The 27,408-nt window shown below is 38.0% G+C and overlaps 1 protein-coding gene and 1 pseudogene across 3 annotated transcripts in view; both read right to left on the bottom strand.

Moving 5' to 3' along the window:
- Positions 1–27,408, bottom strand: part of HERC4 (HECT and RLD domain containing E3 ubiquitin protein ligase 4) — a 150,474-nt gene that overhangs the window by 55,405 nt on the left and 67,661 nt on the right. For all 3 annotated transcript variants that reach the window (XM_012451401.2, XM_012451400.3, XM_064374175.1), the window contains 6 exons: positions 18,080–18,156; positions 17,694–17,818; positions 16,620–16,679; positions 16,382–16,493; positions 15,684–15,873; positions 14,148–14,320 (listed from right to left, as the gene is read on the bottom strand). In XM_012451401.2, the coding sequence (XP_012306824.2) occupies positions 14,148–14,320; positions 15,684–15,873; positions 16,382–16,493; positions 16,620–16,679; positions 17,694–17,818; positions 18,080–18,156 (737 nt within the window). The remainder of the gene's footprint in view (positions 1–14,147; positions 14,321–15,683; positions 15,874–16,381; positions 16,494–16,619; positions 16,680–17,693; positions 17,819–18,079; positions 18,157–27,408) is intronic.
- On the bottom strand, positions 18,857–27,400 carry LOC135274010 (POU domain, class 5, transcription factor 1-like; annotated as a pseudogene).

The raw sequence follows: 27,408 nt of genomic DNA on the forward strand, positions 1-27,408 counted from the left end.
CAAAATAAATCACTTAGTAGGCTGGGCATGGTGGCTCACGCCTGTAATCCCAGCACTTTGGGAGGCAGATGCAGGTGAATCACAAGGTCGTGAGTTCGAGACCAGCCTGGCCAATATGGTGAAACCCTGTCTCTACTAAAAATACAAAAAAAAATTAACTGGGCTTGGTGATTGTCACCTATAATCCCAATTACCTGGGAGTCTAAGGCAGGAGAATCACTTGAATCTGGGAGAGAGAGGTTGCAGTGAGCCAAGATCACGCCACTGCACTCTAGCATGGGCAACAGAGTGAGACTCCGTCTCTCTCTCTCTCAAACACACACACACACACACACACACACACACACACAAACACAATCACTTAGTAAAGATATAAATCTAACCAGACAATGCTGGTGTCCACACAGGTGCTCAATAAACATAAGATGAATGGATGGACAAATAAAACTTAAGAGATACGCCTATAGTTTTACTTCTAACGGCACTTTAAAAGGACTGGTCTATATCTGTTGCATTTTCAGTGAGATGTAATGTATGCTTATTTTTTAGTAAAAAGAATGGTTTATGTTTTCCAAACTTTTGCCCTGAAGTATTCCTAATAGAAAAAGAGAACAAACACATATAACACCATCACCTACCTCCTTCCATGGGAGGGGGTAGGTGACTGTCAGGTCTTCAGCATGTATATCAAGAAGGGAAGCTAAAATTTTCACTATAATGCAGACTCTACCTTAAAATTCACTCAAATTTTATGTTCCAATCATAAAATAATAAAAACTATCATTAAAGTAGACTTCATGTACATTATCTCATTTAAACAGTCTTATGAAATGTATACATTATGATGATCATACAGATGAGTATACTAAGGCTTAGAATTTAAGAAAGTTAACCAAGGTCACATAAGTAACACAGCCAGAAATGTAACACATGCCTAAGATACATGCATTCTTAACTCACTGTATGACTCTCCAATTTGTTTGATCCTATGGCTTACCATTGAAGGTGCATATAATCCAGTTTAAGACACACACATTTAATGATACTGCTTTTATTTTCACAGTTGATACTTTTAACCCCTCTAAATATTGACAAAAGCACTTTCAGCTCTTTTCTTCTCCCACTGTTCTGATTGTTTTTTATCTGTGGCCAGGATATTCATTTGGGAGAACTGACCAGAGTTATACTTCCATTACCTAGCTTTAAAACAAAACAAAGACACCAAGATTATATATGGAGACCAAAATCTTCATCCTAGAAGAAGAGGTTGGCAAGCTACTCAAACTGTGGGTCAAATATTACCCACTGTTTTTTTAAAGTAAATTTTGCTGGAAAGTGGCCACTCCCATCTATTTACATGCTACCTACAGTGGAGTTGAGAGTTGACTCTCAACTGTATGGCTCACAAAGCATAAAATATTTACTGTCTGGGAGGCCGAGGCGGGTGGATCACGAGGTCAAGAGATCGAGACCAACCTGGTCAACATGGTGAAACCCCGTCTCTACTAAAAATACAAAAAAATTAGCTGGGCATGGTGGCGCGTGCCTGTAATCCCAGCTACTCAGGAGGCTGAGGCAGGAGAATTGCCTGAACCCAGGAGACGGAGGTTGCGGTGAGCCGAGATCGTGCCATTGCACTCCAGCCTGGGTAACAAGAGCGAAACTCTGTCTCAAAAAAAAAAAAAAAAAAAAAAAAAAAATATATATTTACTATCTGGTCCTTTACAGAAAAAGTTTGCAGGTTCTTCCCTGGAGTCTTTAGTATTGTGCTCTAATCAACTGAAATAATTAGCCAAACTCTTTCTACTAAAAATGAAAATATACAGAATAGTTACACAAAAAACACAATGGTTTTCCCCTCTCCAACATTTATGTTTATAAATATACAAACTACTTTTTAATCACATTGGATTCTAAAATTTAGTGACCGCTGCAGAATGATTCACATCCCACTGATCTCTGATATATATTTTTGTTTATCTTACTTAAAATTTAAAAGTTAAACCACAGTTTCTATCCCTAAAAGCAAACAGGGGAAGAGGTGGAGCAATACGGCAAAATGGAAAGCTCCACCAATTGTCCCAGCTGCATATACACCAATTTAACATCTACACAAAAAAAGAACCCTCCTAAGAACCAAAAATCAGGTGAGCACTCACAGTACCTGGTTTCAACTTGATACTGCTGAAAAAAAGAGATACAAAAAAGTCTTGAATCACCAAGAGCACCCCTCTCCTAGCCCCTGGCAGTGGCAGTGTGGTGCAGATAGCATTTCCGTGCATGTGGAAAGAGAAAGAATGTAGCAATTGTGAGGCATTGAGCTCAGCACTACCCTGTTAGGGCAAAAAGTAAAACTGAATCAAACTCAGCTGACTCCTGTCCACAGAGGGAGCATTAAAACCCAGCCCTAGCCAGAGGAGAATTGTGGATCCCAGTAGTCAAAATGTGAGTTCCTGCAAGCCTCACCATAGTGGGCTAAAGTGCTCTGGGGCCCTCAATAAACTTCACACATAGTGCAGGCCACAAGGACTACAACTACTAGGTGAGTCCTAGTGCAGAACTGGGCCCAGAGCCAGTGAACTGGGGAGGCATGCGACCTACTGAGACACCACCTGGGGCTGTTAAGGGACTGCTGGCATTACCCCTCTTTAACCCAGGGCTGCACAACTTGTGGCTACAAGAGATCCTCTCCTTCTGCTTGTGGAGAGATAAGAAGGAAGAGTGGGGAGAACTCTGTCTTGCATCTTGGATACCAGCTTAGCCACAGCAGGATAGGGCACCAAACAAAGTTGTGAGGACTACTTTCCAGGCTGTAGCTCCTGGACAACATTTCTAGATACATAGTGGGCCAGAAGGGAACCCACTGCCTCGAAGAGAAAGACCCAGTCCTGCCAGCATTCATTACCTGGTAACTGAAGAGCCCTTGGACCCTGAATAATCAGTAGCAATACCCAGGTACTACGTACAAAGGCCTTGGGTGAGCCTGAGACTTCCTGGCTTCAGGTGAGACTCAGCACATTCCTCACAATGGCAGCTATGGGGCAAGACTCCTCCTTGAGAAAAGTGGAGAAAAAGTAAAGGAGATTTTGTCTTGCACCTTAGGTATCACCTCCGACACAGGACGGTGAACCAATTCCAGGATCTGGTTCTTAGAAGGCATTTCTGGACCTGTGCTGGGCCAGATGGGAGGCTAGTGCCCTGGAAGGTAAGTCCCATGCTAGGAAGCATTCACCACAAGTTGACTAAAGAGCCCTTGAGGACTAGGCGTGGTGGCTCACACCTGTAATCCCAGCAGTTTGGGAGGTCGAGGTGGGCGGATCACTTAAGGTCAGGAGTTCAAGACCAGCGTGGCCAACATAGAGAAACTGTCTCCATAAAAAACACAAAAATTAGCCAGGCACTGTGTTACATGCCTGTAGTCCCAGCTACTTGGGAGGCTGAGGTGGGAAGACTGCTTGAGCCTAGGAGGCAGAAGAGCGTAGTGAGCCGAGATTGTGCCACGGCACTCCAGCCTGGGCAACAGAGCCAGACTTTGTCTCAAAAAAGCCCTTGGGGCCGGGTGTGGTGGCTCAAGCCTGTAATCCCAGGACTTTAGGAGGCTGAGGCAGATGGATCACTTGAGGTCAGGAGTTTGAGACCAGCCTGGCCAACATGGTGAAGCCCCATCTCTACTAAAAATACAAAAATCAGCCAGGCATGGTGGCACAGGCCTGCAGTCCCAACTACTCAGGAGGCTGAGGCAGGAGAATCCCTTGAACCCAGGAGGCAGAGGTTGCAGTTAGCTGAGATCGTGTCACTACACTCTAGCCTGGGCAACAGAGCGAGACCACAAACAAACAAACAAAGTCCTTGGGCCTTAAGGAAACACTGGCAGTAGTCTGGCAGTACTCCCCACAGGCCTGTGGTGACAGTGCCAAAGGGAGGACGGGGAGTGTTCCTCTGTCTTTGGAAATGGGAGGGAAGAGTAGGAAAGACCGTTTTGTGGTTTCAGTGTCAGCTCAGCTGCAGTACAACAGAACGCCAGGTAACTTCTAAGGTTTTTGATGCTAGTCCCTGGCTCCCAAATAGCACCTCTGGAGTCACCTGGGGAAACCTGCCACCCTGAAGGAAAGGACACATGCCAGGCTGGCTTTGTCACCTGCTGATTGCAGAGCACCAGCACCTTGAGTGAAGATAGTCTGTAGCCAGGAAGTGGTTATAGCAGGCCTTGGGTGAGACCCAGTGCTGTGCTAGCTTCAGGTCTGACCCAGTACAGTCCCACTGGTGGTAGCATGGCCACAGAGACACTTGTGTCACTCCCCCCTCAGCTCCAGGTGGCTCAGAAGAGATAGAGAAAGTTTGTTTTGGAAAAAGTAAGGAAAGAGAAAGAACAAGAGTCTCTGCCTGGTAATTCAGAGAATTCTTCCAGATCTTGTCCAAGACCATCAAGGCAGTACCTTTATGAGTCTGCAAGAACCACAGCATTATTGGGTGTGGGGTGCCACCTAAAGCAGATACACGTAGATCACAACATCCAAGTCCCTCTGAATATCTGGAAAACCTTTTCAAGAAGCATGAATATACACAAGTCCAAACTGTGAAGACTACAATAAATACATAACTCTTTAATGCCCAGAGAGGAACATCTGTAAGTATCAAGAACAAAATAAGGCACCAAGGACAAATCTTGGAGAAACAGACACATGTGAGCTTTGAGACAGAGAATTCCAAATAGCTATTTTGAAGAAACTCAAAGAAATTCAAGATAATACAGAGAAAGAATTCTACCAGATAAATTTAACAAAGACATTGATATCATTTTAAAAAAAGAAACAATAATTCTGGAGCTGAAAAAATGCAATTGACATACTGAGGAATGTCTCAGAATCTTAATAGCAGAATTGATCAAGTAGAAGAAAAAATCAGTAAGCTTGAAGACAGGCTATTTGAAAACAGGGGAGACAAAAGAAAAAAGAATAAAAAAAAAAATGAGGCATGCCTACAGAATCTAGAAAAAAGCCCCAAAAGGGCAAATCTAAGTTACCAGTCTTAAAGAGGAGATAGGGAAAGAGACGGGCTTCCCATCTCTTTGAGCTTCCCAAACCTAGAAAAAGATATCAATATCCAAGTAGCAGACTGCAGAACACCAAGCAAATGTAATTCAAGTAAGACTCCCTGAACACATTTAATAATCAAACTTCCAAAGGTCAATGATAAACCAGGGATCCTTAAATCAGTAAGAGAAAAAAACAACATACAATATAGTTCCAATATGTCTGGCAGCAGACTTCTCAGTGCAAATTTTACAGGTCAAGAGAGAATGGCATGACATATTTAAAGTACTGAAGGAAAAAAACTTATCCAGTGAAAATATCCTTCAAACACGAAGGACAAATACTTTCCTAGACAAACAAAAATTGAGGAATTTTATTAATACTAGACCTGTTGAACAAGAAATGCTAAATGGAGGTATTAATCTGAAAGAAAAAAATGTTAATAAGCAGTAACAAATCATCTAAAGGCACAAAACTCACTGGTAATAGTAAATATACAGAAAAATACAGAATATTATAACACTATAATTATGGTGTGTAAACTACTCAAGTAGAAAGACTAAACGATTAACCAATCAAAAATAACAACTACAGTGCAGTGGCTCACGCCTGTAATCCCAGCACTTTGGGAGGCTGAGGCGGGCGGATCATGAGGTCAAGAGATTGAGACCATCCTGGCCAACATGGTGAAACCCCGTCTCTACTAAAAATACAAAAATTAGCTGGGTGTGGTGGCACGCACCTGTAGTCCAAGCTACTCGGGAGGCTGAGGCAGGAGAATTGCATGAACCCAGGAGGCAGAGGTTGCAGTGAGCCGAGATCGCTGCCACTGCACTCCATCCTGGTGGTAGAGCAGAGACTCCATCTCAAAAAACAAAAACAAAACCAAAAAAAAAACCAACTTGCTTTCTGGGGGCCGTATCCACCCCCTTTCTTTTTTTAATTAAAAAAAATTTTTTTTTAATTAAAAAAAATAACTACAACAACTTTTCAAACGTAATACAATAAGATATAAATAGAAACAACAAAAAGTTAAAAAGCAGGGGTACAAAGTTAAGGTGTAACATTTTTATTAGTCTTCTTTTTGCTTATTTGTTTATACAAACGTGTTAAGTTTTTATCAACTTAAAATAATGGGTTATAAGATAGTATCTGCAAGCTTCATTGTAATCTAAAACCAAAAGCAGACAACGAATACACAAAAAACAAAAAGCAAAAACTAAATTATTTCACCAAAGAAAATCACCTTCACTAAAAATGAAACAGCAAGAAAAAAAGAAAAGAGAAGGCTGCAAAACAACCAGAAAATGAATAACAAAATAGCAGGAGTATGTTCTTACTTATTAATAACATTGAATGTAAATGAATTAAACTCATCAATCAAAAGACAAAAGGCTGAAATGAATAGAAAAATAAGACCAAATGATCTACTGCCTACAAGAAACACACTTCACTTATAAAGACACATAGTCTGAAAATAAACGGATGGAAAAAGATATCCCATGCCAATGTTAACCAAAAGAGCAGGAGTAGCTACCTTTATATCAGAGAAAACAGATTAAAAAACAAAAGTATAAGAAGAGATAAAGAAGGTCACTATATAATGATAAAGGAATCAAATCAGCAAGAGAATATAATAATTGTAAATATATATGCACCCAACACTGGAGCACCTAGACATACAAAGCAACTATTATTAGAGCTAAAGAGAGAAACAGACCTCAGTACAGTAATAGCTGGATATTTCAACACTCCACTTTTGGCAATGGATAGAGATACACCAGACAGAAAACCAACAAAGAAACATCAGACTTAATCTGCACTATAGACCAAATGGCCGTAACAGATATTAATAGAATATGTCATCCAATGGCTGCAGAATAAATATTGTTCTCCTCAGCACATGGATCTGTCTCAAGGACCGACCATATGTTACATCATAAAACAAGTCTTAAATCATTAAAAAAAACTGAAATAGGCTGGGTGTGGTGGCTCACACCTGTAATCCCAGCACTTTGAGAGGTGAAGGCGGTGGATCACTTGAGATCAGGAGTTCAAAACCAGCCTGCCTGACATGGTGAAACCCTGTCTCTACTAAAAATGCAAAAATTAGCCTGGTGTGACCTGTAATCCCACCTACTCAGGAGGCTGAGACAAGAATTGCTTGAACCCAGGAGGTGGAGGTTGCAGTGAGCCGAGATCGGGCCACTGCACTCCAGCCTAGGCAACAGACTGAAACTGTCTCAAAAGAAAAAGACAAACTATGAAAGAAATTAAAGAGGACAGAAAAAATGGAAAGATATTCCATGCTCAATATTGTTAAAATGTCCATACCACCTAAAGCAATCTACAGATTCACTTGCAATCCCTATCAAAATACCAATGACATCAATCACAGAAATAGAAAACACAATCCTACAATTTATAAAGAACCACAAAAGACCCAAAATAGTCCAAGCTATCTTAAGCAAAAAGAACAAAACTGGAGGAATAATATTACCTGACTTCAAATTATAGTGCAGAGGTATAGTAATCAAAACAGCATGGTACTGGCATGAAAATAAACACATAAACCAATGGAACAGAATAGAGAACCTAGAAACAAATTTACATACCTAAAGTGAACTCATTTTTGACAAAAGAACCAAGAACATAGAGTGGAGAAAAGACAGTCTCTTCAACAAATGGTACTGAGAAACTCGGTATCTATATGAAGAAAAATCAAACTAGACCCCCATCTCTTACATATACAAAAATCAAATCAAAATGATTAACAACTTTAAGACCTCAAACTTTGAAACTACTATAAGAAAATATTAGGGGAAACTCTTCAGGACATTAGTCTGGGCAAAAATTTCTTGAGTAATACCCCGCAAACACATGCAACCAAAGCAAAAGTGGACAAATGGGATTACATCAAATTAAAAAGCTTCTACAAAGTAAAAGAAACAGAAAACAAACAGAATAGGAGAATATATTTGGAAATTATCCATCTGACAAGGAATTAATAATCAGAATATAAAAGGAGCTGAAACAATTCTGTAGAAAAAAATGTGATAATCCAATTTAAAAATGGGCAAAAGACTAGAATAGACATTCCTCAAAAAAAGACATAAAAATACCAAACAGGCGGCCAGGCACAGTGGCTCACACCTGTAATCCCAGCACTTTGCCAAGGCCGGTGGATCACCTGAGCTCAGGAGTTTGAGACCAGCCTGGGCAACATAGTAAAACTCAATTTCTACTAAAATGCAAAAAATTAGCCGGGTGTGGCAGTGTGTGCCTGTAGTCCCAGCTACTTGGGAGGCTGAGGCAGCAGAATTGCTTGAACTCAGGAGGCAGAGGTTGCAGTGAGCCAAGATTGCACCACTGCGCTCCAGCCTGGGTGACAAAGCAAGACTCCATTTCAAAAAAAAAACAAAAAAAAACCAGATGGGCATATGAAAAGGTGCTTAGCACCACTGATCATCAGAGAAATGCAAATCAAAATTACAATATCTCACCCCAGTTAAAATGACTCTTATCCAAAAGACAAGCAATAACAAATGCTGACAAGGATGTGGACAAAAGGAAGCCTTCATATATTGTTGGTCAGAATGTAAATTAGTACAACCACTATGGAGAACGATTTGGAGGTTCCTCAAAAAACTAACAATAGAGCTACCACATGATCTAAAAATCCCACCATTGAGGACCTACCCAAAAGAAAGAAATCAGTGTATCAGAGAGATATTTGCACTACCAAGTTTACTGCTACACTGTTCACAATCGCCAAGATTTGGAAGCAATCTAAGTGTCCAACAATTGATGAATGAATAAAGAAAATGTGTATTTATACACACTGGAGTACTATTCAGCCATAAAAAAGAATGAGATCCTGGCCAGGTGTGGTTGCTCACACCTGTAATACCAGCACTTTGGGAGGCCAAGGTGGGTGGATCACTTGAGGTCAGGAGTTCGAGACCAGCCTGGCCAACATGGTAAAATCCCTTTTCTACTATCAAAAATACAAAAAACTAGCTAGGTGTGATGGCAAATGCCTGTAAGTCTCAACTACTCGGGAGGCTGAAGCAGAGAACTGCTTGAACCTGGGAAGTGGAGGCTGCAGTGAGCCGAGATCACGCCAATGCACTCCAGATTGGGTGACAGAGCAAGACTCTTATCTCGGAAAAAAAAAAAAAAAAGAGAAGAAAGAAAGAAAGAAAAGAAAGAAAGAAAGAAAGAAAGAAAGAGAAAGAAAGAAAAAAGAATGACATTCCTGTCATGTGCAACAATATGGATAGAACTGCAGGAGGACATTATATTAAGTGAAATAAGCCAGGCACAGAAACAAACATCGCATGTTCTCACTTATTTGTAGGATCTAAAAATCAAAACAATTTATCTAATGGAGACACAGAGTAGAAGAATTGTTACCAGAAGCTGGGAAGGACAGTGGGGAGGCAGGGGTGAAGTAGGGATGGTTAATAGGCATGAAAAAAAAAAAAAAAATAGAAGAAGACCTAGGTTCTTTTTTTTGGTTTGTTGTTGTTTCTGTATTTTTTTTTTTTTTTTTTTTTGAGACAGAGTCTCACTCTGTTGCCTAGGCTGGAGTACAATGGCACAATGTCGACTGAATGCAACCTCTACCTCCTGGGTTCAAGCAAGTATCCTGCCTTAGTCTTCTGAATAGCTGGTATTACAGGCATGTGCCACAACGCCCAGCTAATTTTGTAATTTTTAGTAGAGATAGGGTTTCGCCATGTTGGCCAGCCTGGTCTTAAACTCCTGACCTCAAGTGATCCACTGGCCCCAGCCTCCCAAAGAGCTGGGGTTACAGGTGTGAACCACCATGCATGACCAGACCTGGTATTTAATAGCACAACAAAGTGACTGTGGTCAATAATAATTTAATTGTATGTTTAAAAATAACTAAAAGACTATAATTAGATTGTTTGTAACACAAAGGAGAAATGCTTAAGGGGATAGATATTCCATTTTCCATAATGTGATTATTACACATTGCATGCCTGTACCAAAACATCTCATGTATCCCATAAAGATACACCTACAATGTACCCCCAAAAATTAAGAATTAAAAAAAATTAAAGAAATGCAACAAGTATTTGCAGTTTGTATATCTTGCTTACATGATACATACATTTTTGAAAAGACAAGTTAATGTTAGAATAAAAATAATATACTTGCATGGTAGAGAAGGTTCAACAAGCCATCATTTTCTCCAGGAGGTTTTCCTTAGTCCTTCATAGTTACATGCCCACCCAAGTGTTCTCATAGCACTCTGCATTTTTCCTAATCTAGTACTTACCATGCTATAACATAAAGACCAAAAAGTTTATACAATCTCTCAACACTGTAAGCTCAACAAAGGCAGAAATCACATCTTTTATCACTGCATCCCTAATATCTAATATAATAATAAGCATATAGTAGGCACTCAATATTTGCAAAATGAATTTAAAAAATAAGTCACATGGTAGAAGTTCAAAACAAACTATATGTTTAGGATTATTGCCTAAATGTACAAAATAAAATCTACATAAGTTTGATTATAACACTTTTATTTCACATTTTAATTAAAGTTTAGTATCCTTGCTTAAACACCTCAGTTCAAGGGTGGTTATGGTGAGTATGTATCTGTTTGGTTTATTTAAGGGTTCTACATAAAATAGTTTGAAAAATCACTGATTTAGATCAACACAAATATGTAGCAACTAGGCTAGACAGACCAAGTAAGGCTTCCCTTTTGGCATACCAACATGTCTATAATGTACTACATGGAACTCGGAAACTACTGAATAACTCAATTATTTGCCAGTAAACTCGTTTAGCTGATAATACATCCATTCCTGACAGCACATATGAAAGGTATTTTCCTATGATGCCATTTGGAGCACTGAAAATGATTTTTAATTCAAAAACTTTCCAAAGGACATGACATATGGGAGGAACAAGTGTATCCCTAAATCCTGAAATAAATAAGGAACACAAAGTCCAGTTCTCTAGTTCATAATCCTGCTCCAGGGTTAGATAAAGAAGGAAACAGGAAATTCACCTTAATTCTTAACAACAGAACAGAGGGAAGGAATATACAGTTGTCAGATACAAGGAGTCTTTGAATAAACAAGTTTTCAAGTAATAGGTTTCTTGAATGATACAAATAAATCATCCCTCATTGTTCATATCCAGATATCTATTTATGGCAGAGTAGGATGAAGCAAAATTTCCTCTAAGGGGTAGAAGAAAGATAACTCACTACTCTAAAGCCTCCCAGAAAGAGACGTTTAAGAAAGTCATACTAGTATCATCCTGCTTTTGACTATGTAACTACTTCAAACAAGAACCCAGTTTCCTCATAACCCAATAATTTCTTCAAGTAAAAAGTAGTGGTTTTCCACCCAAGTGGTGGTGGTAACAAAATTACTGCCTTATGAATGTATAATAACTTACATATATTGTATTATTTATTTTTTTGAGATGGAGTCTTGCTCTTTCACTCAGGCTGAAGTGCAGTGGTGTGATCTTGGCTCACTGCAACCTCTGCCTCCTGGGTTCAAACAATTCTCCTACCTCAGCCTCCCGAGGTATTGGAGGCATCCACTACCATGCCTGGCTAAATTTTTTTTGTATTTTTTATAGAGATGAGGTTTCACCATGTTGGCCAGGTTGGTCCCGAACTCCTGACCACAAGTGATCCATCCACCTCGCCACCCAAAGTGCTGGGATTACAGGCATAAGCCATTGTGTCCAGCCCATATTGTATAATTTAAACAATATATAGATTTTAGAAAACTATCAGGGCTGGTATTTTAATCCATGTTTTAGAGATAATTCTTCATTTGCATATGGGATAAAGAGACTTCTTCAAAATATCAGTGGTAGGAAGCAACACAGCTGGGTTAGATATATGGTCTTCTTGATTCCTAGTCCAAGGCCTATAACATACTACTACAAGTGATCTACAATATAAACATCTATATCTAGGGGCATAAAAGAAAATCAATCCCCCTTCTAAACAGATAATACTACTACATCTGCTAATATAAGAACACTAGAAACAGCAGGGACTTTGTAGAAGATTGATACTTGTATTTCAACTCTACTACTTACTTTGATGTGGATATTCATTTTTCCAGTCTATAAAAAGGAGCAAAATACCAACTATATAGGGTTTTAAAAGTTAAATATATCTAAAAATTATTCACATGACCTACATACAAAGGAGGTTCTAGTCCTAGCTGTGGTGAGCAAGCAATAAATGTTCTTTTCCCTTCCACTTCAACTAACAAGATATGAAGATTCTAGTATTTAGAATGAGTCCATCAAAAAGGTCTCTGCAGATGAAACTCAAAATTTCTTCCTTAGTTAAGACTGAAGTTACTGAGCTAGGCAGCTTATTTAACTTACTTAAGTCCTGCCTGTAGTTTGAAAAACAAAATGTTCAATTTCCTCCCCTTCTCTTCCTCTTCTATTTTCTTGAGGTAAAAGACATAGCTAAGAAAAAAAGTACTTTTTAAAGGGGGACTAAAGGCAAGCAGATAATGAAAGCAAAGAATGAGTAATTATTTGGTAATAGGATCCAGCTGAAAAGGGATGGTTCACCAAAGTAGTAAGAAGTCCAGAGAAAAGAAAAAAACTTTGCAAAAAGTACACAGAAAGGTAGAGACCCATCCCATGAAGTCAGAGAATCTTCTTAATAGCAGTTAACTGCAGACCTGGACCCTGATATGCTAAAAGAAAACCTTGTTCTGGGTAAAGGCAAACATAAGAATGATCTGTTTCCGGCTGGTCGTGGTGGCTCATGCCTGTAATCCCTGCACTTTGGGAGGCTAAGGCACACAGATCACAAGGTCAAGAAATTGAGACCATCTTGGCCAACATGGTGAAACCCTGTCTCTAATAAAAATACAAAAATTAGCTGGGCATGGTGGCACATGTCTGTAGTCCCAGCTACTCAGGAGGCTGAGGCAGGAGAATCACTTGAACCCGGGAGGCAGAGGCCACAGTGAGCTGAGATTGTGCCATTGCACTCCAGCCTGGCAACAGAGTGAGACTCCATCTCAAAAAATAAATAAATAAATAAATTAAATAAACTGTTTCCCTAGGAAATATATGGCTATGATGATTTTGTCAATCAAAATGAGGAAAAATGAGTTGTTTTTCTAGGAATCTTGAACATACTAAATACAAGAGAAAAAAGTAAGTCCATAAAGTTAAGCAGTTGAGAAAAATACCCAGGAACTTCACTAAAATAGGAAAATAAGTGGTCGGGAAATGTTCAGACAGATTATCTCCTTTATCCCTTTATTATTTACCTTAGTACTAGGCAAGAGGGTCTGAAAATACAAAGAAGCTGTTAAGGAGAAGAAACTAAAAGATTAAAGGTTCATGTAGGTTTTTTAGTCATTCCATAGGCTAGACACGTATGTTTCTCCCTTAGGTCATGTCTCATCTAAATAGCAACTTGAGAAAACCAAATGGCATAACAGAGATATACCTACCAACTGTCAGGGATGAAATCCATCTTTAATGAAACAGCTCAGAGTCTACTTCTTCAAATAACTTTGAACTACTACAAGGGTAAAGGGTACTATTTTTAAAACTGGGAAGAAGGGCAGGGAAGAACAATAGGCAAATTAATGAATTACATATGGTTCCAATTTTAAATTACTCATTTGTTTCAAATGAAATGTTCTACTTTATTTGAGGCCATTAGTACACTATATCAAAAGAACACGAGTTTAAATATTGATAATCACAACTAGGACCGAATCTCTTTCATATGATAACCACTTATAGCTAACAAAAACATGTAATGCAACCTAACAAATTATATTCTTCATAAGGAAATATAAGGAGAATTCTAACTCATTAGTTACTGTTCTGCCCAATTATAGACAAGGTATCTATACATGCCTAACAAAGTCAGGTAAGACCAAAGCTCCAAAGTACAAATTACTTCTTTTAAGGGAAAGTATAGATAACTTTTCCAAATTTTTATAATATACATTATTGTTTTGCCAATCTAAGTCTTTAATAGATTAATGTTAAAATGAACATTATCAATCTGTTAGGAATGGGGAAAGAGGAAAATAAAGGAACTATTGGACATACCCTATGTAGTATTTCTAAAACCTTTAATGCAGTATGAAGAAAACTGTTGAAAATTCTTCTTTCAGAAGGGGGAATACCGATCTTGTAGAGTTTCAAAAGATGTACCACAACTTCCTTAAAAAGTTCTACTATCTTGAGGAATAGTGGAGGCTCAAGTACTGACCACCAGTTTTCTGTTATTAAAAAGTGAACATGCAAATAAAATGAAGTTAAGAAAAATCACAGCTTTCAAAATCTCCGGACTTTTTTTTTAAAGCAGTTGTTAACCCTTAGAAAACCCCAGAAAGATGCATATAGCACAGTATTTTATGTAACATTTCTATGGTTTATACCCACCCCAGCCAAGTTAAACAATATTGTCCTAAAAGCTCTCAAAAACAAAAATAATGTAGACAGTCCTGTTGAATTTATATTCTTGGTTTCCTAAATTATATTAAAAACTCACCACCATACCTAATATTAAAACCAGTTATTAAAAGTTTTGAAAATTACTGTTCCAATTTCTAAACAAAACATCCTTTAAATTGTATTGCTCTAATACTAAAGGATCTTTCTAAGTTTTATCTTTCAATTTAATATATGGTTGAAATATTGTGAACCACTACCTTTAAAATGCAAGGTACTCCTGAAGATCAAATACAGAAGCTGAACAATGTAAAGTGTAACATACGGGTCCTTCCTCACATTCACTATTTGTAGTTACTAAGTACAAACATTTCAATCCTATGAAGCAGGCAGAAAGAATACAATAATTTCTGACAACAGGAAAGAAATACTCTTGTCAGTCCCTGCTTGACTCTTTTATTACTGGGTATTTCCTCAGATTCCCACATTCTACCCCTTGCTTGTTGCTTCCTCCATTTACCCTTAGCCTTAAAGTTCTTGTACTGATATTCTATATATCTCGGCTCCACATATCTAACAAATACTATTAGAAAGAAAAGCACTGGGTTAGCAAAAAAATTATAAAGACCAGGAGATAGAGATAAAATCTAGACAAATCGAAAAATTAAAGTGAGAAAAGTTTAGGCCAAAAAAATCAGAGTAGTAAGAGATATAAGTGCAAGATCAGATGAGCAACAAAATCTAGTCTATACACAGAAAAATAAAATCAAATATCATGAAATCAGCAAGTGAAGGAAACACAAGATAGAGGGCTTATATCAGGGTTCAAAGAAGACTTAAAACCCATGTTTGTTCAGTTTTAATTGTTCCTCCTCCTTTACTTCTTTAATAGCAAGATTATATTAAAGGCAATGAGGGAAAGGAATATGGGTAACAGTTTTTAACTTTCTTAATATTGTCTCTGCTGTTACGTTTGATTAAACTTCTATATCTAACACGCTTTTCTTTCAACAACTCCAACAACTAGAATCAAATGACTAGACAAAAGCAAGAAAAGTTAAAACAGATTCATTTTTCCCTAAGACAATGTCAAATAAGCAGGGAAGGAGAACTGGAAACAGCAAAAGAACTTATGAGCATTTTCATTTAAAGAGAAAATGTGTCAAAAGAAAAAAAAATTAGGATTCTTACCAAGTACTTTCAGTGGTGCCTTTTCTAGGTTCACAAGAGCTGTACCAAAGGGAATTGCTATTGTTGTGAAATTGTTGGAATCACTCATCAGGGGACATTCTGGTAGAGTAAGATAAAACCTCAATGCTTCAACATCAGGTAAGGAGCTAGTCAGTTTAGGAATAAGATTCTTTTCCAAACTAGCTGCCACCTATATTTTGACAAAAAGTAAAACCTACTTCATTTAAAATGAATACACTTTCAAAAAAAAAAAAAAAAAAAAAGGAAGGCAGGAAGAAAAGAAAGAAAAGGAAAATTCTGCACTACAGCAAACATGAAATGGTGAAGAAGAAAAAAGAAAGACAAAGTCTTACAATGAATGTACTTTACAGCACAATGAAAATTAATGCCTAAGCATTGCTTGGAGAATTTAAAAAATCATCTGTACAAGTCTCAATTTAAAATCTCTACCTCTATAACTATACACAAACTGAAGCAACATGGTAACGTTAAGTAATTCAGGGTCTGCTTCAAACATCTGAAAAGATTTTTAGATCTTTGACAGCTGAACTACAAATGCTTTAAAATGAAATCTTATTTTAAAAGCACAACATAAGAGTCTGTGAAACTGCAAGTAAATTAGTCTATAAACATATAACACAGAACAACAACAAAAAATCAACAGATAATAATGTAAATATAATACTTTAAAAACAGACCTGCTGAGATATCTGTGGATGATCAGGTTGTATAAGTTTGTGGAATAAAAGCCTAGCAGCATTCATATCAACCCCTGAAAATTTGGTACCTGTTCTATAGTGATCATCATTGCTAAAAAACAGAAAAGAAAGAATAAAAAAAAGAATAACACTTTAAAATTACTTCATTTTAAAATTTGATATACTATTTAATACAACAAATTTGAAAATTTCAGCATATTAAAGAACTGCCACTTACCTAAGAGCTAAAAAACTTCCATTTAGGCAACCAGAGGAAGAAAATGTTCCATCTATCTCACTAAAAAATAACAAAAAAAATTTTTTTAAATCACAGAATTAGGAATTTAATTGTTCACCCTTTCTTAAAAAAGAATTAAAATGAATATGAATCTAATATTTAATGTTACAGATCACTCGTCTAACACCCAATTAGATGAATCAGAATTATATAAATTGCTAAAGACTGATAAAATAATACTTGATAAAGGTATTACTGTACCATAGACTTTCTCAAATATTACTTTCATTGCTTTATCAAATGAATTAAGTTATCTACTTTAAAACATGGAATTTCAAAAATTAAGTGTGTATATTCAGATAAAAACGATTTTTTTAATTAAAAAATTTTTTAAAAATTCCATATTGGCAATGAGTCTAATCGGGGATGTCTTTGGGATTTTCAGAAAAAGTATAGTTTTGGAAAACAATCTAAAAAAACAAAACAGCTTTCAAATACAACCTGTCATCCCAAACACCAACAAAAACCAAATAACAAAATCTTAAGTACTACTAGACAAGTTAACAAAATATTCAAGAAACAAACAATATTCAAGTCTTTTGAAAAGTCTAAAAGTTAAGATACTGACCATTATGAAACTAGAAAGAAGACATTTCAAGGCCAATCCTAAAATGGCTACATTTAATATTTTATGTTATCATTTAACATGTCTCTATGTACATGAAAGAACTACAACTTATGCATATTTAATTAAGATCTTTAAAAATATCTATTACAATGGATTTTTTTGGGAGACAAGTTCTCACTTTGTTGCCCAAGCTACAGTGCGATGGTGTAATCTCAGCTCACTGCAGCCTTGACCTCCCAGGATCAGGTGATCCTCCCACGTCAGCCTCCCAAGTAGCTGAGACCACAAGTGTGCCAACACGTATAGCTACTTGTATTTTTTTTGTAGAGATGTGGTTTCGCCATGTTGCCCAGGCTGGTCTCAGGCAATCTGCCTGCCTCGGCCTACCAAAGTGCTGGGATTACAGGCATTAGCCAACTGTGCCTGGCCCAAAATGCTTTTCTTACTTGGCTATCTCCACAGGAAACCTTCCAGAAGGATAGCTCAGCCATTTCTGAATTAGAGCTTCATTCACTGTCCAGATCTGCTTTGTAGGATCGGGACATCTGAAGTCATCTGGTGGCCCACAGTTCTAAATTTTCAAATAAGATTAGTCAAAGGGAAGAGATATTATATATAACTCAAAAACTCCATTATGTATTTGTGTTTTAAACAGAATTACTGAACACCTGAAACAAAAACCTATCTAACAGATCAGAAAAAATTTATTGTATAGACTTGAGGGGAAAAAACTAGGGCAATTACTTTGTAACATATAAAGAACATTAATTATAGGGTTTTTTTAATTTGTCAAAATTATTGGAACTAAGTATTTACATGATTATATTATTACCTGGGGACCAGAGTAATGTGAAAAGCTTTGATCTCCCCCTGAGAAAATTCTTTTTACACAGAAATATTCTTCAGAATCTGTAATAAAAATGTAAAAAATTAAAAGCCAAGATTTATATAATTTCAAACTTTCAAATATGCCATTAGATTTTCACATATTCATCTAATTTAATAAGGCCTCCCATTCATGGACTCCATGATATAAAGTGACTTGAAATATTCTGACTGCTATGGGGATAAGACTGACCAAATGATGAACATTAAACGATCCCACAAGCATAAGCAGCATTTGGTGAAATTTACAAGCCTTTCTTCTGCCGTGCACCAAGAGAAAAAAAGGATTTTCTAATTCGCATCTCAGTATATTTCATTTTAAACCAAAAATGATTAAAAAAAAATAGAATGAAAGCTACAAAAGATAGCTAAAAGAAAATAAAAATTAAGAATATTTATTTTTGGTGGGGCACAATGGCTCATGCCTGTAATCCCAGCTCTTCGGGAGGCCAAGGCAGGAGGATCACTTGAGGTCAGGAGTTCGAGACCAGCCTGGCTAACATAGTGAAACCCTATCTCTACTAAAAATACAAAAATTAGCCAGGCATGGTGGTGTATACCTGTAATCCCAGGTACTCGTGAGGCTGACAGGAGAATCATTTGAACCCAGGAGGCGGAGGTTGCAGTGGGCTGAGATCATGCCACTGCACTCCAGCCTGGACCAGAGAGTAAGACTGCATCTTAAAAAAAAAAAAAAAAAAGAATATTTATTCTTGAACTGGGCTACAGTGGCACATGCCTGTAGTGCCAGCTACTTGGGAGGCTGAGGCAGGAAGATGGCTTGAGCCAAGTTCAAAGCTGCAGTATGCTATGATTGTATCTGTGAACAGCCACTGCATTCTAGCAAGGGCAACATAGCAAGACCTATCTCTTAAAAAATATATATTCTTAAAAAGAAATAACAAACAACAATGAAAACTTCTTGAGTAAATATTTCAGAATACAAAACTATTTTTTTTTCAATATAAGTATACAAGATAATACATACAGCTGTTTGTTGGCAGCTATTTGTTAGTAAAAAACCAAATTAGGCCCAAAAATGTTATTATTAATAAGTTAATTAGGAATAAGGAAAGGGCAACAAACAACAAAGTTTCTTTTGCAAAAACAAATAAGCAAAGAGAAAACTGATAAAAAAAACTTTACACTTTAACTTCTTTTCCCCTGCTCTGTTATCTCTATTTATATCTTATTATACTGTATGTCTTTTTAAGTTGCTATAGTTATTTTTTATCTGTTCATATTTTAGTCATCTTACTCAAGATGAGTAGTTTGTACAACACAATTCATGTTGTAATATTTTGTATTTGTCTGTGTACTTACTATTACCAGTGAGTTTTGTACCTTCAGATGATTTGTTATTGTTCATTAATGTCCTTTTCCTTTGGAATGAAAAATTCCCTTTAGCATTTTCTTATAGGACAGGTCTGCTGTTGATAAAACCCCTCAGCATTTTTTTTTTTTTTTAGATGGAGTTTCCCTCTTGTTGCCCAGGCTGGAGTGTAATGGTGCAATCTTGGCTCACTGCAACCTCCACCTCCCGGGTTCAAGTGATTCTCCTGCCTCAGCCTCTAGAGCAGCTGGGATTACAAGTGCCCGCCACCATACCCGGCTAATATTTTTTTTGTATTTTTAGTAGAGATGGGGTTTCACCATGTTGGTCAGGCTGGTCTCGAACTCCTGACCTCAGGTAATCCACCTGCCTCAGCCTCCCAAAGTGCTGGGATTACAGGCATGAGCCATTGCACCACACCTGGCCACCCCTCAACTTTTGTTTGTTTGGGAAAATGTTTATTTCTCCTTCACATCTGAAGGATATTTTCACTGGATATAATATTCTAGGCTAAATGTTATTTTCCTTTAGCACTTTAAGTATGTCATGCCATTCTCTCCTAATCTGTAAGGTTTCCACTGAGAAGTCTGCTGTCAGATGTACCAGAGCCCCATTGTATGTTGTTTGTTTTCTCTTGCTGCTTTTGAAATCCTTTCTTTATCCCTGACCTTTGAAAGTTTGATTATCAAATGTCTTGAGGTAGTCTTATTTGGGTTAAATACACTTGGTATTCTACAACCTTGCACTTGAATATTGTTATTTTTCTTTAGGATTGAAAAGGTCTTTGTTATTAGCTCTTTAAAAAACTTTGTATCTCTATCTCTCCTTCTACCTCCTCTTTAAGGCCAGTAATCCTTAGATTTGCCCTTTTGAGGCTATTTTTCCAGACGCTGTGGGAGTATTTCACTTTTTTCTTTTGTTAGCTCTGTACACTTTCATATAGCTTGTCTTCATCCTCACTAATTCCTTCTTCTGCTTGATCAATTCTGTTGAGAGCCTCTGATGCATTCTCCAGGTTGTCAACTGAATTTTGAAGTCCAGAATTTCTCTTTGATATTTTACCATTGTTTCAATCTCTTTGTTAACTTTATCTGATAGAATTCTGAACCTCTCTGTTTATTTTCAGTTTCGTTGAGATTCCTCAAAATGGTTGTTTTGAATCTCTGAAACATCATGTAACTTTGTCTCTTCATGTCTGGTCACTAGTGCCTTATTTCATTTGTTTGGTGAGGTCATGTTTTCCTGGATGGTCTTAATGCTTCCAAATTTTCATCAGGTCTAAGCATTGAAGAGTCAGGTATTAATTCTAATCTTTGCCGTCTGTGCTTGTTTGTAACTGAACTTCTTGGGAAGGCTTTCCAAGTATTCAAAAGGAATTGAGTGTAATGATCTCAAGTGTTTAGTCACTGCAGCCATCTACAATAGGGGCCACTCCAAGCCCAGTAACACTATTTTTTTTTTTTTTTTTTGAGACTGAGTCTTGTTCTGTCACTCAGGCTGGAGTGTAGTGGCATAATCTTGGCTCACGACTGCAGCTTCCGCCTCCCAGGTTCCAGCAATTCTCTTGCCTCAGCCTCCCGAGTAGCTGAGATTACAGACGCACACCACTACGCCCGGCTAATTTTTGTATTTTTAGTAGAGATGGGGTTTCACCATGTTGGCCAGGCTGGTCTCAAACTCCTGACCTCAGGTGATCCGCCTGCTTCAGCCTCCCAAAGTGCTGGGATTACAGGCATGAACCACCACGCCTGACCTTTTCTTTTTTTAAGCGACAGGGTCTCACTGTGGTTGCCCAGGCTGGAGTACAGTGGCTATTCACAGGCATAATCCCACTAATGATCAGCACCGGAGTTCTGACCTGCTCCATTTCTAACCTGGGCCACCTGGTGGCCTAGAAGTCACCATATCAATGTTGAACTTAGTGCAAATACCCAATCAGCACAGCACATTATAGCCCAGAACTCCTGAGCCCAAGTGATCCTCCTGCCTCAGTCTCCCAAGTAGGTGGAACTACATGCACACATAACCATGCCCAGCAAAACTGTGACTCTTGCCAATTCATAGAGATACTACCTTGGTGAACTCAGGTAAGATCTGGGAGAAGGCAGAGTCTCTTGTTCTCCTCCCTTACTCTCCCCTAAACAAATGAAGTTTCTCTCTCTGTGCTGAGATTCTTAAGAGTTTGGAGAGAGGTGACGCAAGCACCCCCATGGCCACCACTGCTGAGACTGTGCTCGGTCACACTTTACAGTACTAGGTCTCACGCAAGGCATGTGGCAACTAATTCCTGTCTATTGTTGATGTTTATTCAAAGCCCAAGGGCTCTTTAGTCAGCAGGTGATGAATCCTGTTAGGCCTGTGTCTTTGTTTTCAGGGCAGTAGCTTCCCTTCTAGCCAAAAAATTTTTTGGTGTTTTTAAATAGGAGACTTGAGTTTTATTACTCAAATCAGTCTCCCCAGAAATTTGAAAGCTAGGGTTTTTCAAGGATAGTTTAGCAGGCAGGAGAATGGGTGCTGATGACTGGTTGGGAGGTAATCATATGGATGTCAAAAATGGTCCTTATGTGCTGAGTCCATTTCTGGGTCAAAATTTTTTTATATTTTTAATAACCAATAGACTCAAAGAGTTCCAATTTTAAAGAATAGAAAATAATTAACACTCCTGTATATACCCAAAAGAACTGAAAGCAGAATCTCAGAGATACTTGTAAACCTATATCCATAGCAGCATTATTCACAATAGCCAAAAGGTAGAAACAACGCAACTGTCCACTGACATATGAATAAACAAAATGTGGCATATGCATACCTCAAAGATATTTAGGGTTTGGTTCCAGACAACTGCAATACAGCAAATAACACAATGCAAGTCACACAAATTTTTGGTTTCATAGTACATGTAAAAGTATGTTTACACTAGGCTGGGCACAGTGGTTCACGCCTATAATCCTAGCACTTTAAGAGGCCAAGGTGGGCAGATCACATGAGGCCAGGAGTTCGAGACCAGCCTGACCAACATGTTGAAACCCCGTCTCTACTAAAAATACTAAAAAAATGAGCCAGGTGTGGTGGTGCGCACCTGAAATACTAATTACTAAGGTGGCTAAGCCAGAAGAACCACTTCAACTTAGGAGGTGAAGGTTGCGGTAAACTGACTGCACCACTGCACATTCAGCCTGGGTGACAGAACAAGACTCTGTCCCAAAAAAAAAAAAAGTTTATACAATATTGTAGTCCATTGATAGAGTTGGGCTTTTTTGTTTTTTCCTTTAATAGAGATGAGAGTCTCACTATATAGCCCCAGCTGTTCCAAACTCCTGGCCTCAAGTGATTCTCTTATCTTGGCTTCCCAAAGCATGGGGATTACTGCCATAAGCCACTGTGCCTGGCCCAATATACTGTAGTCCATTAAGTGTGCAATAGCATTATATCTTAAAAAAATAAAAGTATATACCTTAATTTAAAGTCACTTATTGCTAAAAAATGCTAATGATCATTTGAGCCTTCGTGAGTCTTAATCTGTTGTTGATGGAGGGTCTCGCCTCAATGTCAGGCTACTGACTGATCAGGGTGGTGATTGCTGAAGGCTGGGGTAGCTATGGCAATTTCTTAAAATGAGACAGTGACTACATTGATATAACTCTTCTTTTCATAAAGTATTTCTCTATGCCAGGAGATGCCGTGTGATAGTATTTTACCCACAGAACTGCTTTCAAAAATAGAGACAACCCTCTCAACGCCAGCTGCTGCTTTGTCAACTAAGTTTATGAAATAGTCTAAATACTTTCTTGTCATTTCTATAATGTTCATAGCATCTTCACCAGCAGTAGGTTCCATCTCAACAAAACACCTTCTTTGCTCATCCATAGAACATGAATGGATGAGGAGTATTTTTCTTTTTTTTTTTTCCTTCTCTACTGTGTTCTAGGCTCCTTTATTTAAGAAAAAAGTGATACATGATATGGGGATTAAAATCAAGAACATCACTAAACTTCACCTTCCCTCCAACCAGTTGCCCCAAACTCCCTTGCCCCCACCCTTTGTGTTCCCAGTTCCTTCCTTAGTGAATGAAGAACTTAATCTCAAAAGCCCTGGCACAAACTCTGGGTTCTCTTTCCCTAGCTTCTCCCCTCTCCCCGTCCCCCATTCCTAGAAGGGCAGGCACCTCAGTTTGAATGCATGGGAGAGCCTAGAGTGGTGATGGAAACAGGGGGAAAGGGACCAAGGAGTACAGTGCAGTGAAGTGAGGGCTCCCATAGCCTGGGGTACCAAAATGGGGCCTTGGGGCCAGAGGAAAGGATACTGGTCCCCCTGAGAAAAGAGACCTAGTAGCCTCAAAATTCTCTCACTGTGCATAGTCACTGCTTGATTGCTTGCCTCTGGCACCCATTACAGAACCACACTCAGATCACATCCTTCTCGAGCCCAAGTGCTGGGTGATGTGGCTGATCTGCTACAGTGTGGGTTTGGGGTACTGCAGGAACAAATTCTCCAGGTTGCCTCTTACTTGGTTTTCAATACTGGTTCACTTTCTCTTTCGGGGCTGCACAAGTATTTCTGCTTTGCATATCTCCTGAAGATTTTCACTGCTGTCAGCTTCCTCCACCCACTTCTGCAGCAAGGGCCACAGCTTATATATGCTCTAAGCTAAGCTGCAGAGCCTCAAAGTAGCAGATGGTCATTTGGCTGAACACCTTCCCAAACAGAACCCACAGGGTGAGCCCCACATCGGCCTGTGTATATCCAGGGTGATCCTCTTCTGCTTCAGGAGCTTGGCAAATTTCTTGAGTTCTTTCTGCAGAGCTTTGATGTCCTGGGACTGGATAAGGAATATTTTTCATTTTAAGATTGCAGCAATTCAGTCACATCTTCAGGCTTTAGTTCTAATTCTAGTTATCTTGTTATTTCCACCATATCTATAGTTAAGTTCTTCGAACGAAGTCTTGAACCCCTCACTCATCCATGAGGTTTAGAACAAAATTCTTCCAAACTCCTGTTATTGTTGACATTTTGACTTCCTCCCATGAATCAGAGACAGGATCTCACTCTGTTGCCCAGGCTGGAGTGCATTCGCATGATCATAACTCACTATAAACCTTCAACTCCTGAGCTCAAGCAATCCTCCTGCCTAAGCCTCCCAAGTAGCATGTACAACCACACCTGGCTTCTTTAAATTATTTTCTGTAGAGACAGTGTCTCACTATGTTACCCAGGGTGGTCTCAAACTGCTGGCTTCAAGTAATTTCTCACTTCACAAATGTTAACAGTAACTGGAATGGTGAATCCTTTAAAGGTTTTCAATTTACTTTGCCCAGAACCATCAGAGGAATCACCATATATGGCAACTACAGCCTTACAAAACATATTTCTTACATAATAAAACTCGAAAGTCAAAATTACTCCTTGATCCTTGGGCAGCAGAATGGATGTTGTATTAGCAGGCATGAAAACAGAAAGCTCCACGTGTATCTCCATCAGATCTTTGATGTAACCAGGTGCATTGTCAACAAGCAGTAATATTTTGAAAGCAGTCTATTAACTGAGTAGTGGGTCTCAACAGTGGGTTTAAGCCCACACATTAATGTATTCAGTATACCATGCTGTAAACAGATGAGCTGTCATCCAGGCTTTGTTGTTCCATTTATAGAACACAGGCAGAATAGATTTAGCATAATTCCTAAGGGCCCTGGCATTTTCAGAATGGTAAATGAGCACTGGCTTCAACCTAAAGTCACCAGATGCATTAGACCCTAAAAGAGAGTCAGCCTGTCCTTCGAAGTTAGGCATTGACTACTTCTCTCAGCTATAAAAGAAAGTTGTAGAAGACATCTTCTTCTCAATAGAAGACTTTTTGTCGACACTGAAAATCTGTTGTTTAGTGTACCCACCTTCATCAATTACCTCAGCTAGACATGCTAGATAACTTGCCGTAGCTTCCACATCAGTACTGTTATGTGATGAAGATGGCTTCTTTCCTTAAACTTCATGAACTAATCTCTGCTAGCTTCAAGCTTTCCTTCTGCAGCTTCCTTATCTCTCTCAGTCTTCAGAGACTTGAAGAAAGTTAGAATCTTGGTCTGGATTAGACTTTGGCTTAAGGGAATGTTGTGGCTGGTTTGATTTTCTATTCAGACTACTAAAATTTTCTCCATATCAGTAATAAGGCTGTTTTTCACTTTCTTACCATTCATGTGTTCACCAGAGTAGCACTTTTAATTTTCTTCAAATTGCATTCACAACTTGGATAACTGGCATAAGAAAGCCTTGCTTTCAGCCTGTCTCGGCTTTTGACATGCCTTCTTCACTACACATAATCCCTTCTAGCTTTTGATTTCAAGTGAGAGATGTGTGACTCTTCCTTTCACTTATATACCTAGAGGCCATTTGTAGGGCTATTAACTGGCCTAATTTAAACATCATTGTGCCTCAAGGAACAGGAAGTCCCCACGAGAGGAGACAGATGGGAATGGCCAGCTGGTGGGGCAGTCAGAATGTACATATTTATCAATTAAGTTTGTTGTCTTATATAGGTAAGGTTCATGGCATCCCAAAACAATTACATCAATGATCACAGATCACAGATCATATTACACATATAATAACAACATAAAAGTTTGAAATACTGTAAGAATTACCAAAATGTGACACAAAGATACAAAGTGAGCATATATGCTGTTGGAAAAATGGTGCCAATAGACTTGCTCAATGCAGTGTTGCCAAAAACCTTCAATTTGTAAAAATTCAGTATCAAAAATTCAGTAAAGCTTATAAGCTTTAGTAATTCTCATATTTCAATATTTCTCATTATTATTATATCTTTTATGGTGATCTGTGATCTTTGATGTTACTACTGTAATTGTTTTGGGTGCCACAAACCACATCCATATAATAAGAATGCAGGCATGCCACATTTCATTGTGCTTTACTTTACTGTGCTTCTCAGATACTGTGAATTTTACAAATTGAAGGTTCAGGGAACTCGGCACAGAACAAGTCTATCAGCACCATTTTTCCAACAGCATGTACTCACTTCACATCTCTGTGTCAGCATTATTAAGCAATAAAGTATATTTTTAAACTGAAATTATAAAGTATATTTTTAAACTAAAGACTAAACACACAGTCTTTTAAGACAATTTTATTATTGCACACTTAGTAAACTACACTATAGTATAAATATAACTTTTATATGCACTAGGATACCAAACATTTTGTGATTTGCTTTATTACGATATTTGCTTTATGGCAGTATTTGCTTCATTACAGTGGTCTGGAACTGAGCCCACAATATCTCCAAGGTATGTCTGAATTATACAGCTTAAAAAGGAAGGAAATTCTAACACATGCTACAACATAGATGAACCTTGAGGACATTATGCTTAGTGAAATAAATGAGTCACAAAAAGAGACACTACTATATGATTCCACTTCTTTGAGGTACCTAGCCTAGTGTTAAGTCAAATCCATAGAGACAGAAAGTAGAATAGTGGTTGCCAGGCGCGAGGAGGAGGAGGGAATGAAGAGTTGCTGTTTAATGCATACAGCGCTTTAGCTCCTCAAGATGAAAAGAGTTCTGGAGATTGGTTACGTAGTAACGTGAATATACTTAATGCTACTTAACTGTAAACTTAAAAAATGGTTAAGTCTGTAAATTTTATGTTGTGCATATTTTACCACAATTTAAAATAGAAAACAAAAAAAACTCCCACCCACTAATATCTAGCTATCACTTAGTTCACATATGTCCCACTCTCTGAAAGTAACTTTTATTTATCCAGAATTTCTCTATGCATTTACAAGTAAATATAAGCAAATCAAACCATCACATACATTGTTCTCCATTTGTTTTCACTTAACAATATATCTTGGAAATCTTTCGCAGAAATCTTCATGATTTAAGAGTAACATTTTAACAAGAACTTTAATATATGAAGGAAAGCTTT

This window comes from Aotus nancymaae, unplaced genomic scaffold (genome assembly GCF_030222135.1).
Source record: "Aotus nancymaae isolate 86718 unplaced genomic scaffold, 86718_ANA_hifiasm-v0.15.2.pri h1tg000010l, whole genome shotgun sequence".
In the NCBI taxonomy this organism is placed as follows: Eukaryota; Metazoa; Chordata; class Mammalia; order Primates; family Aotidae; genus Aotus; species Aotus nancymaae.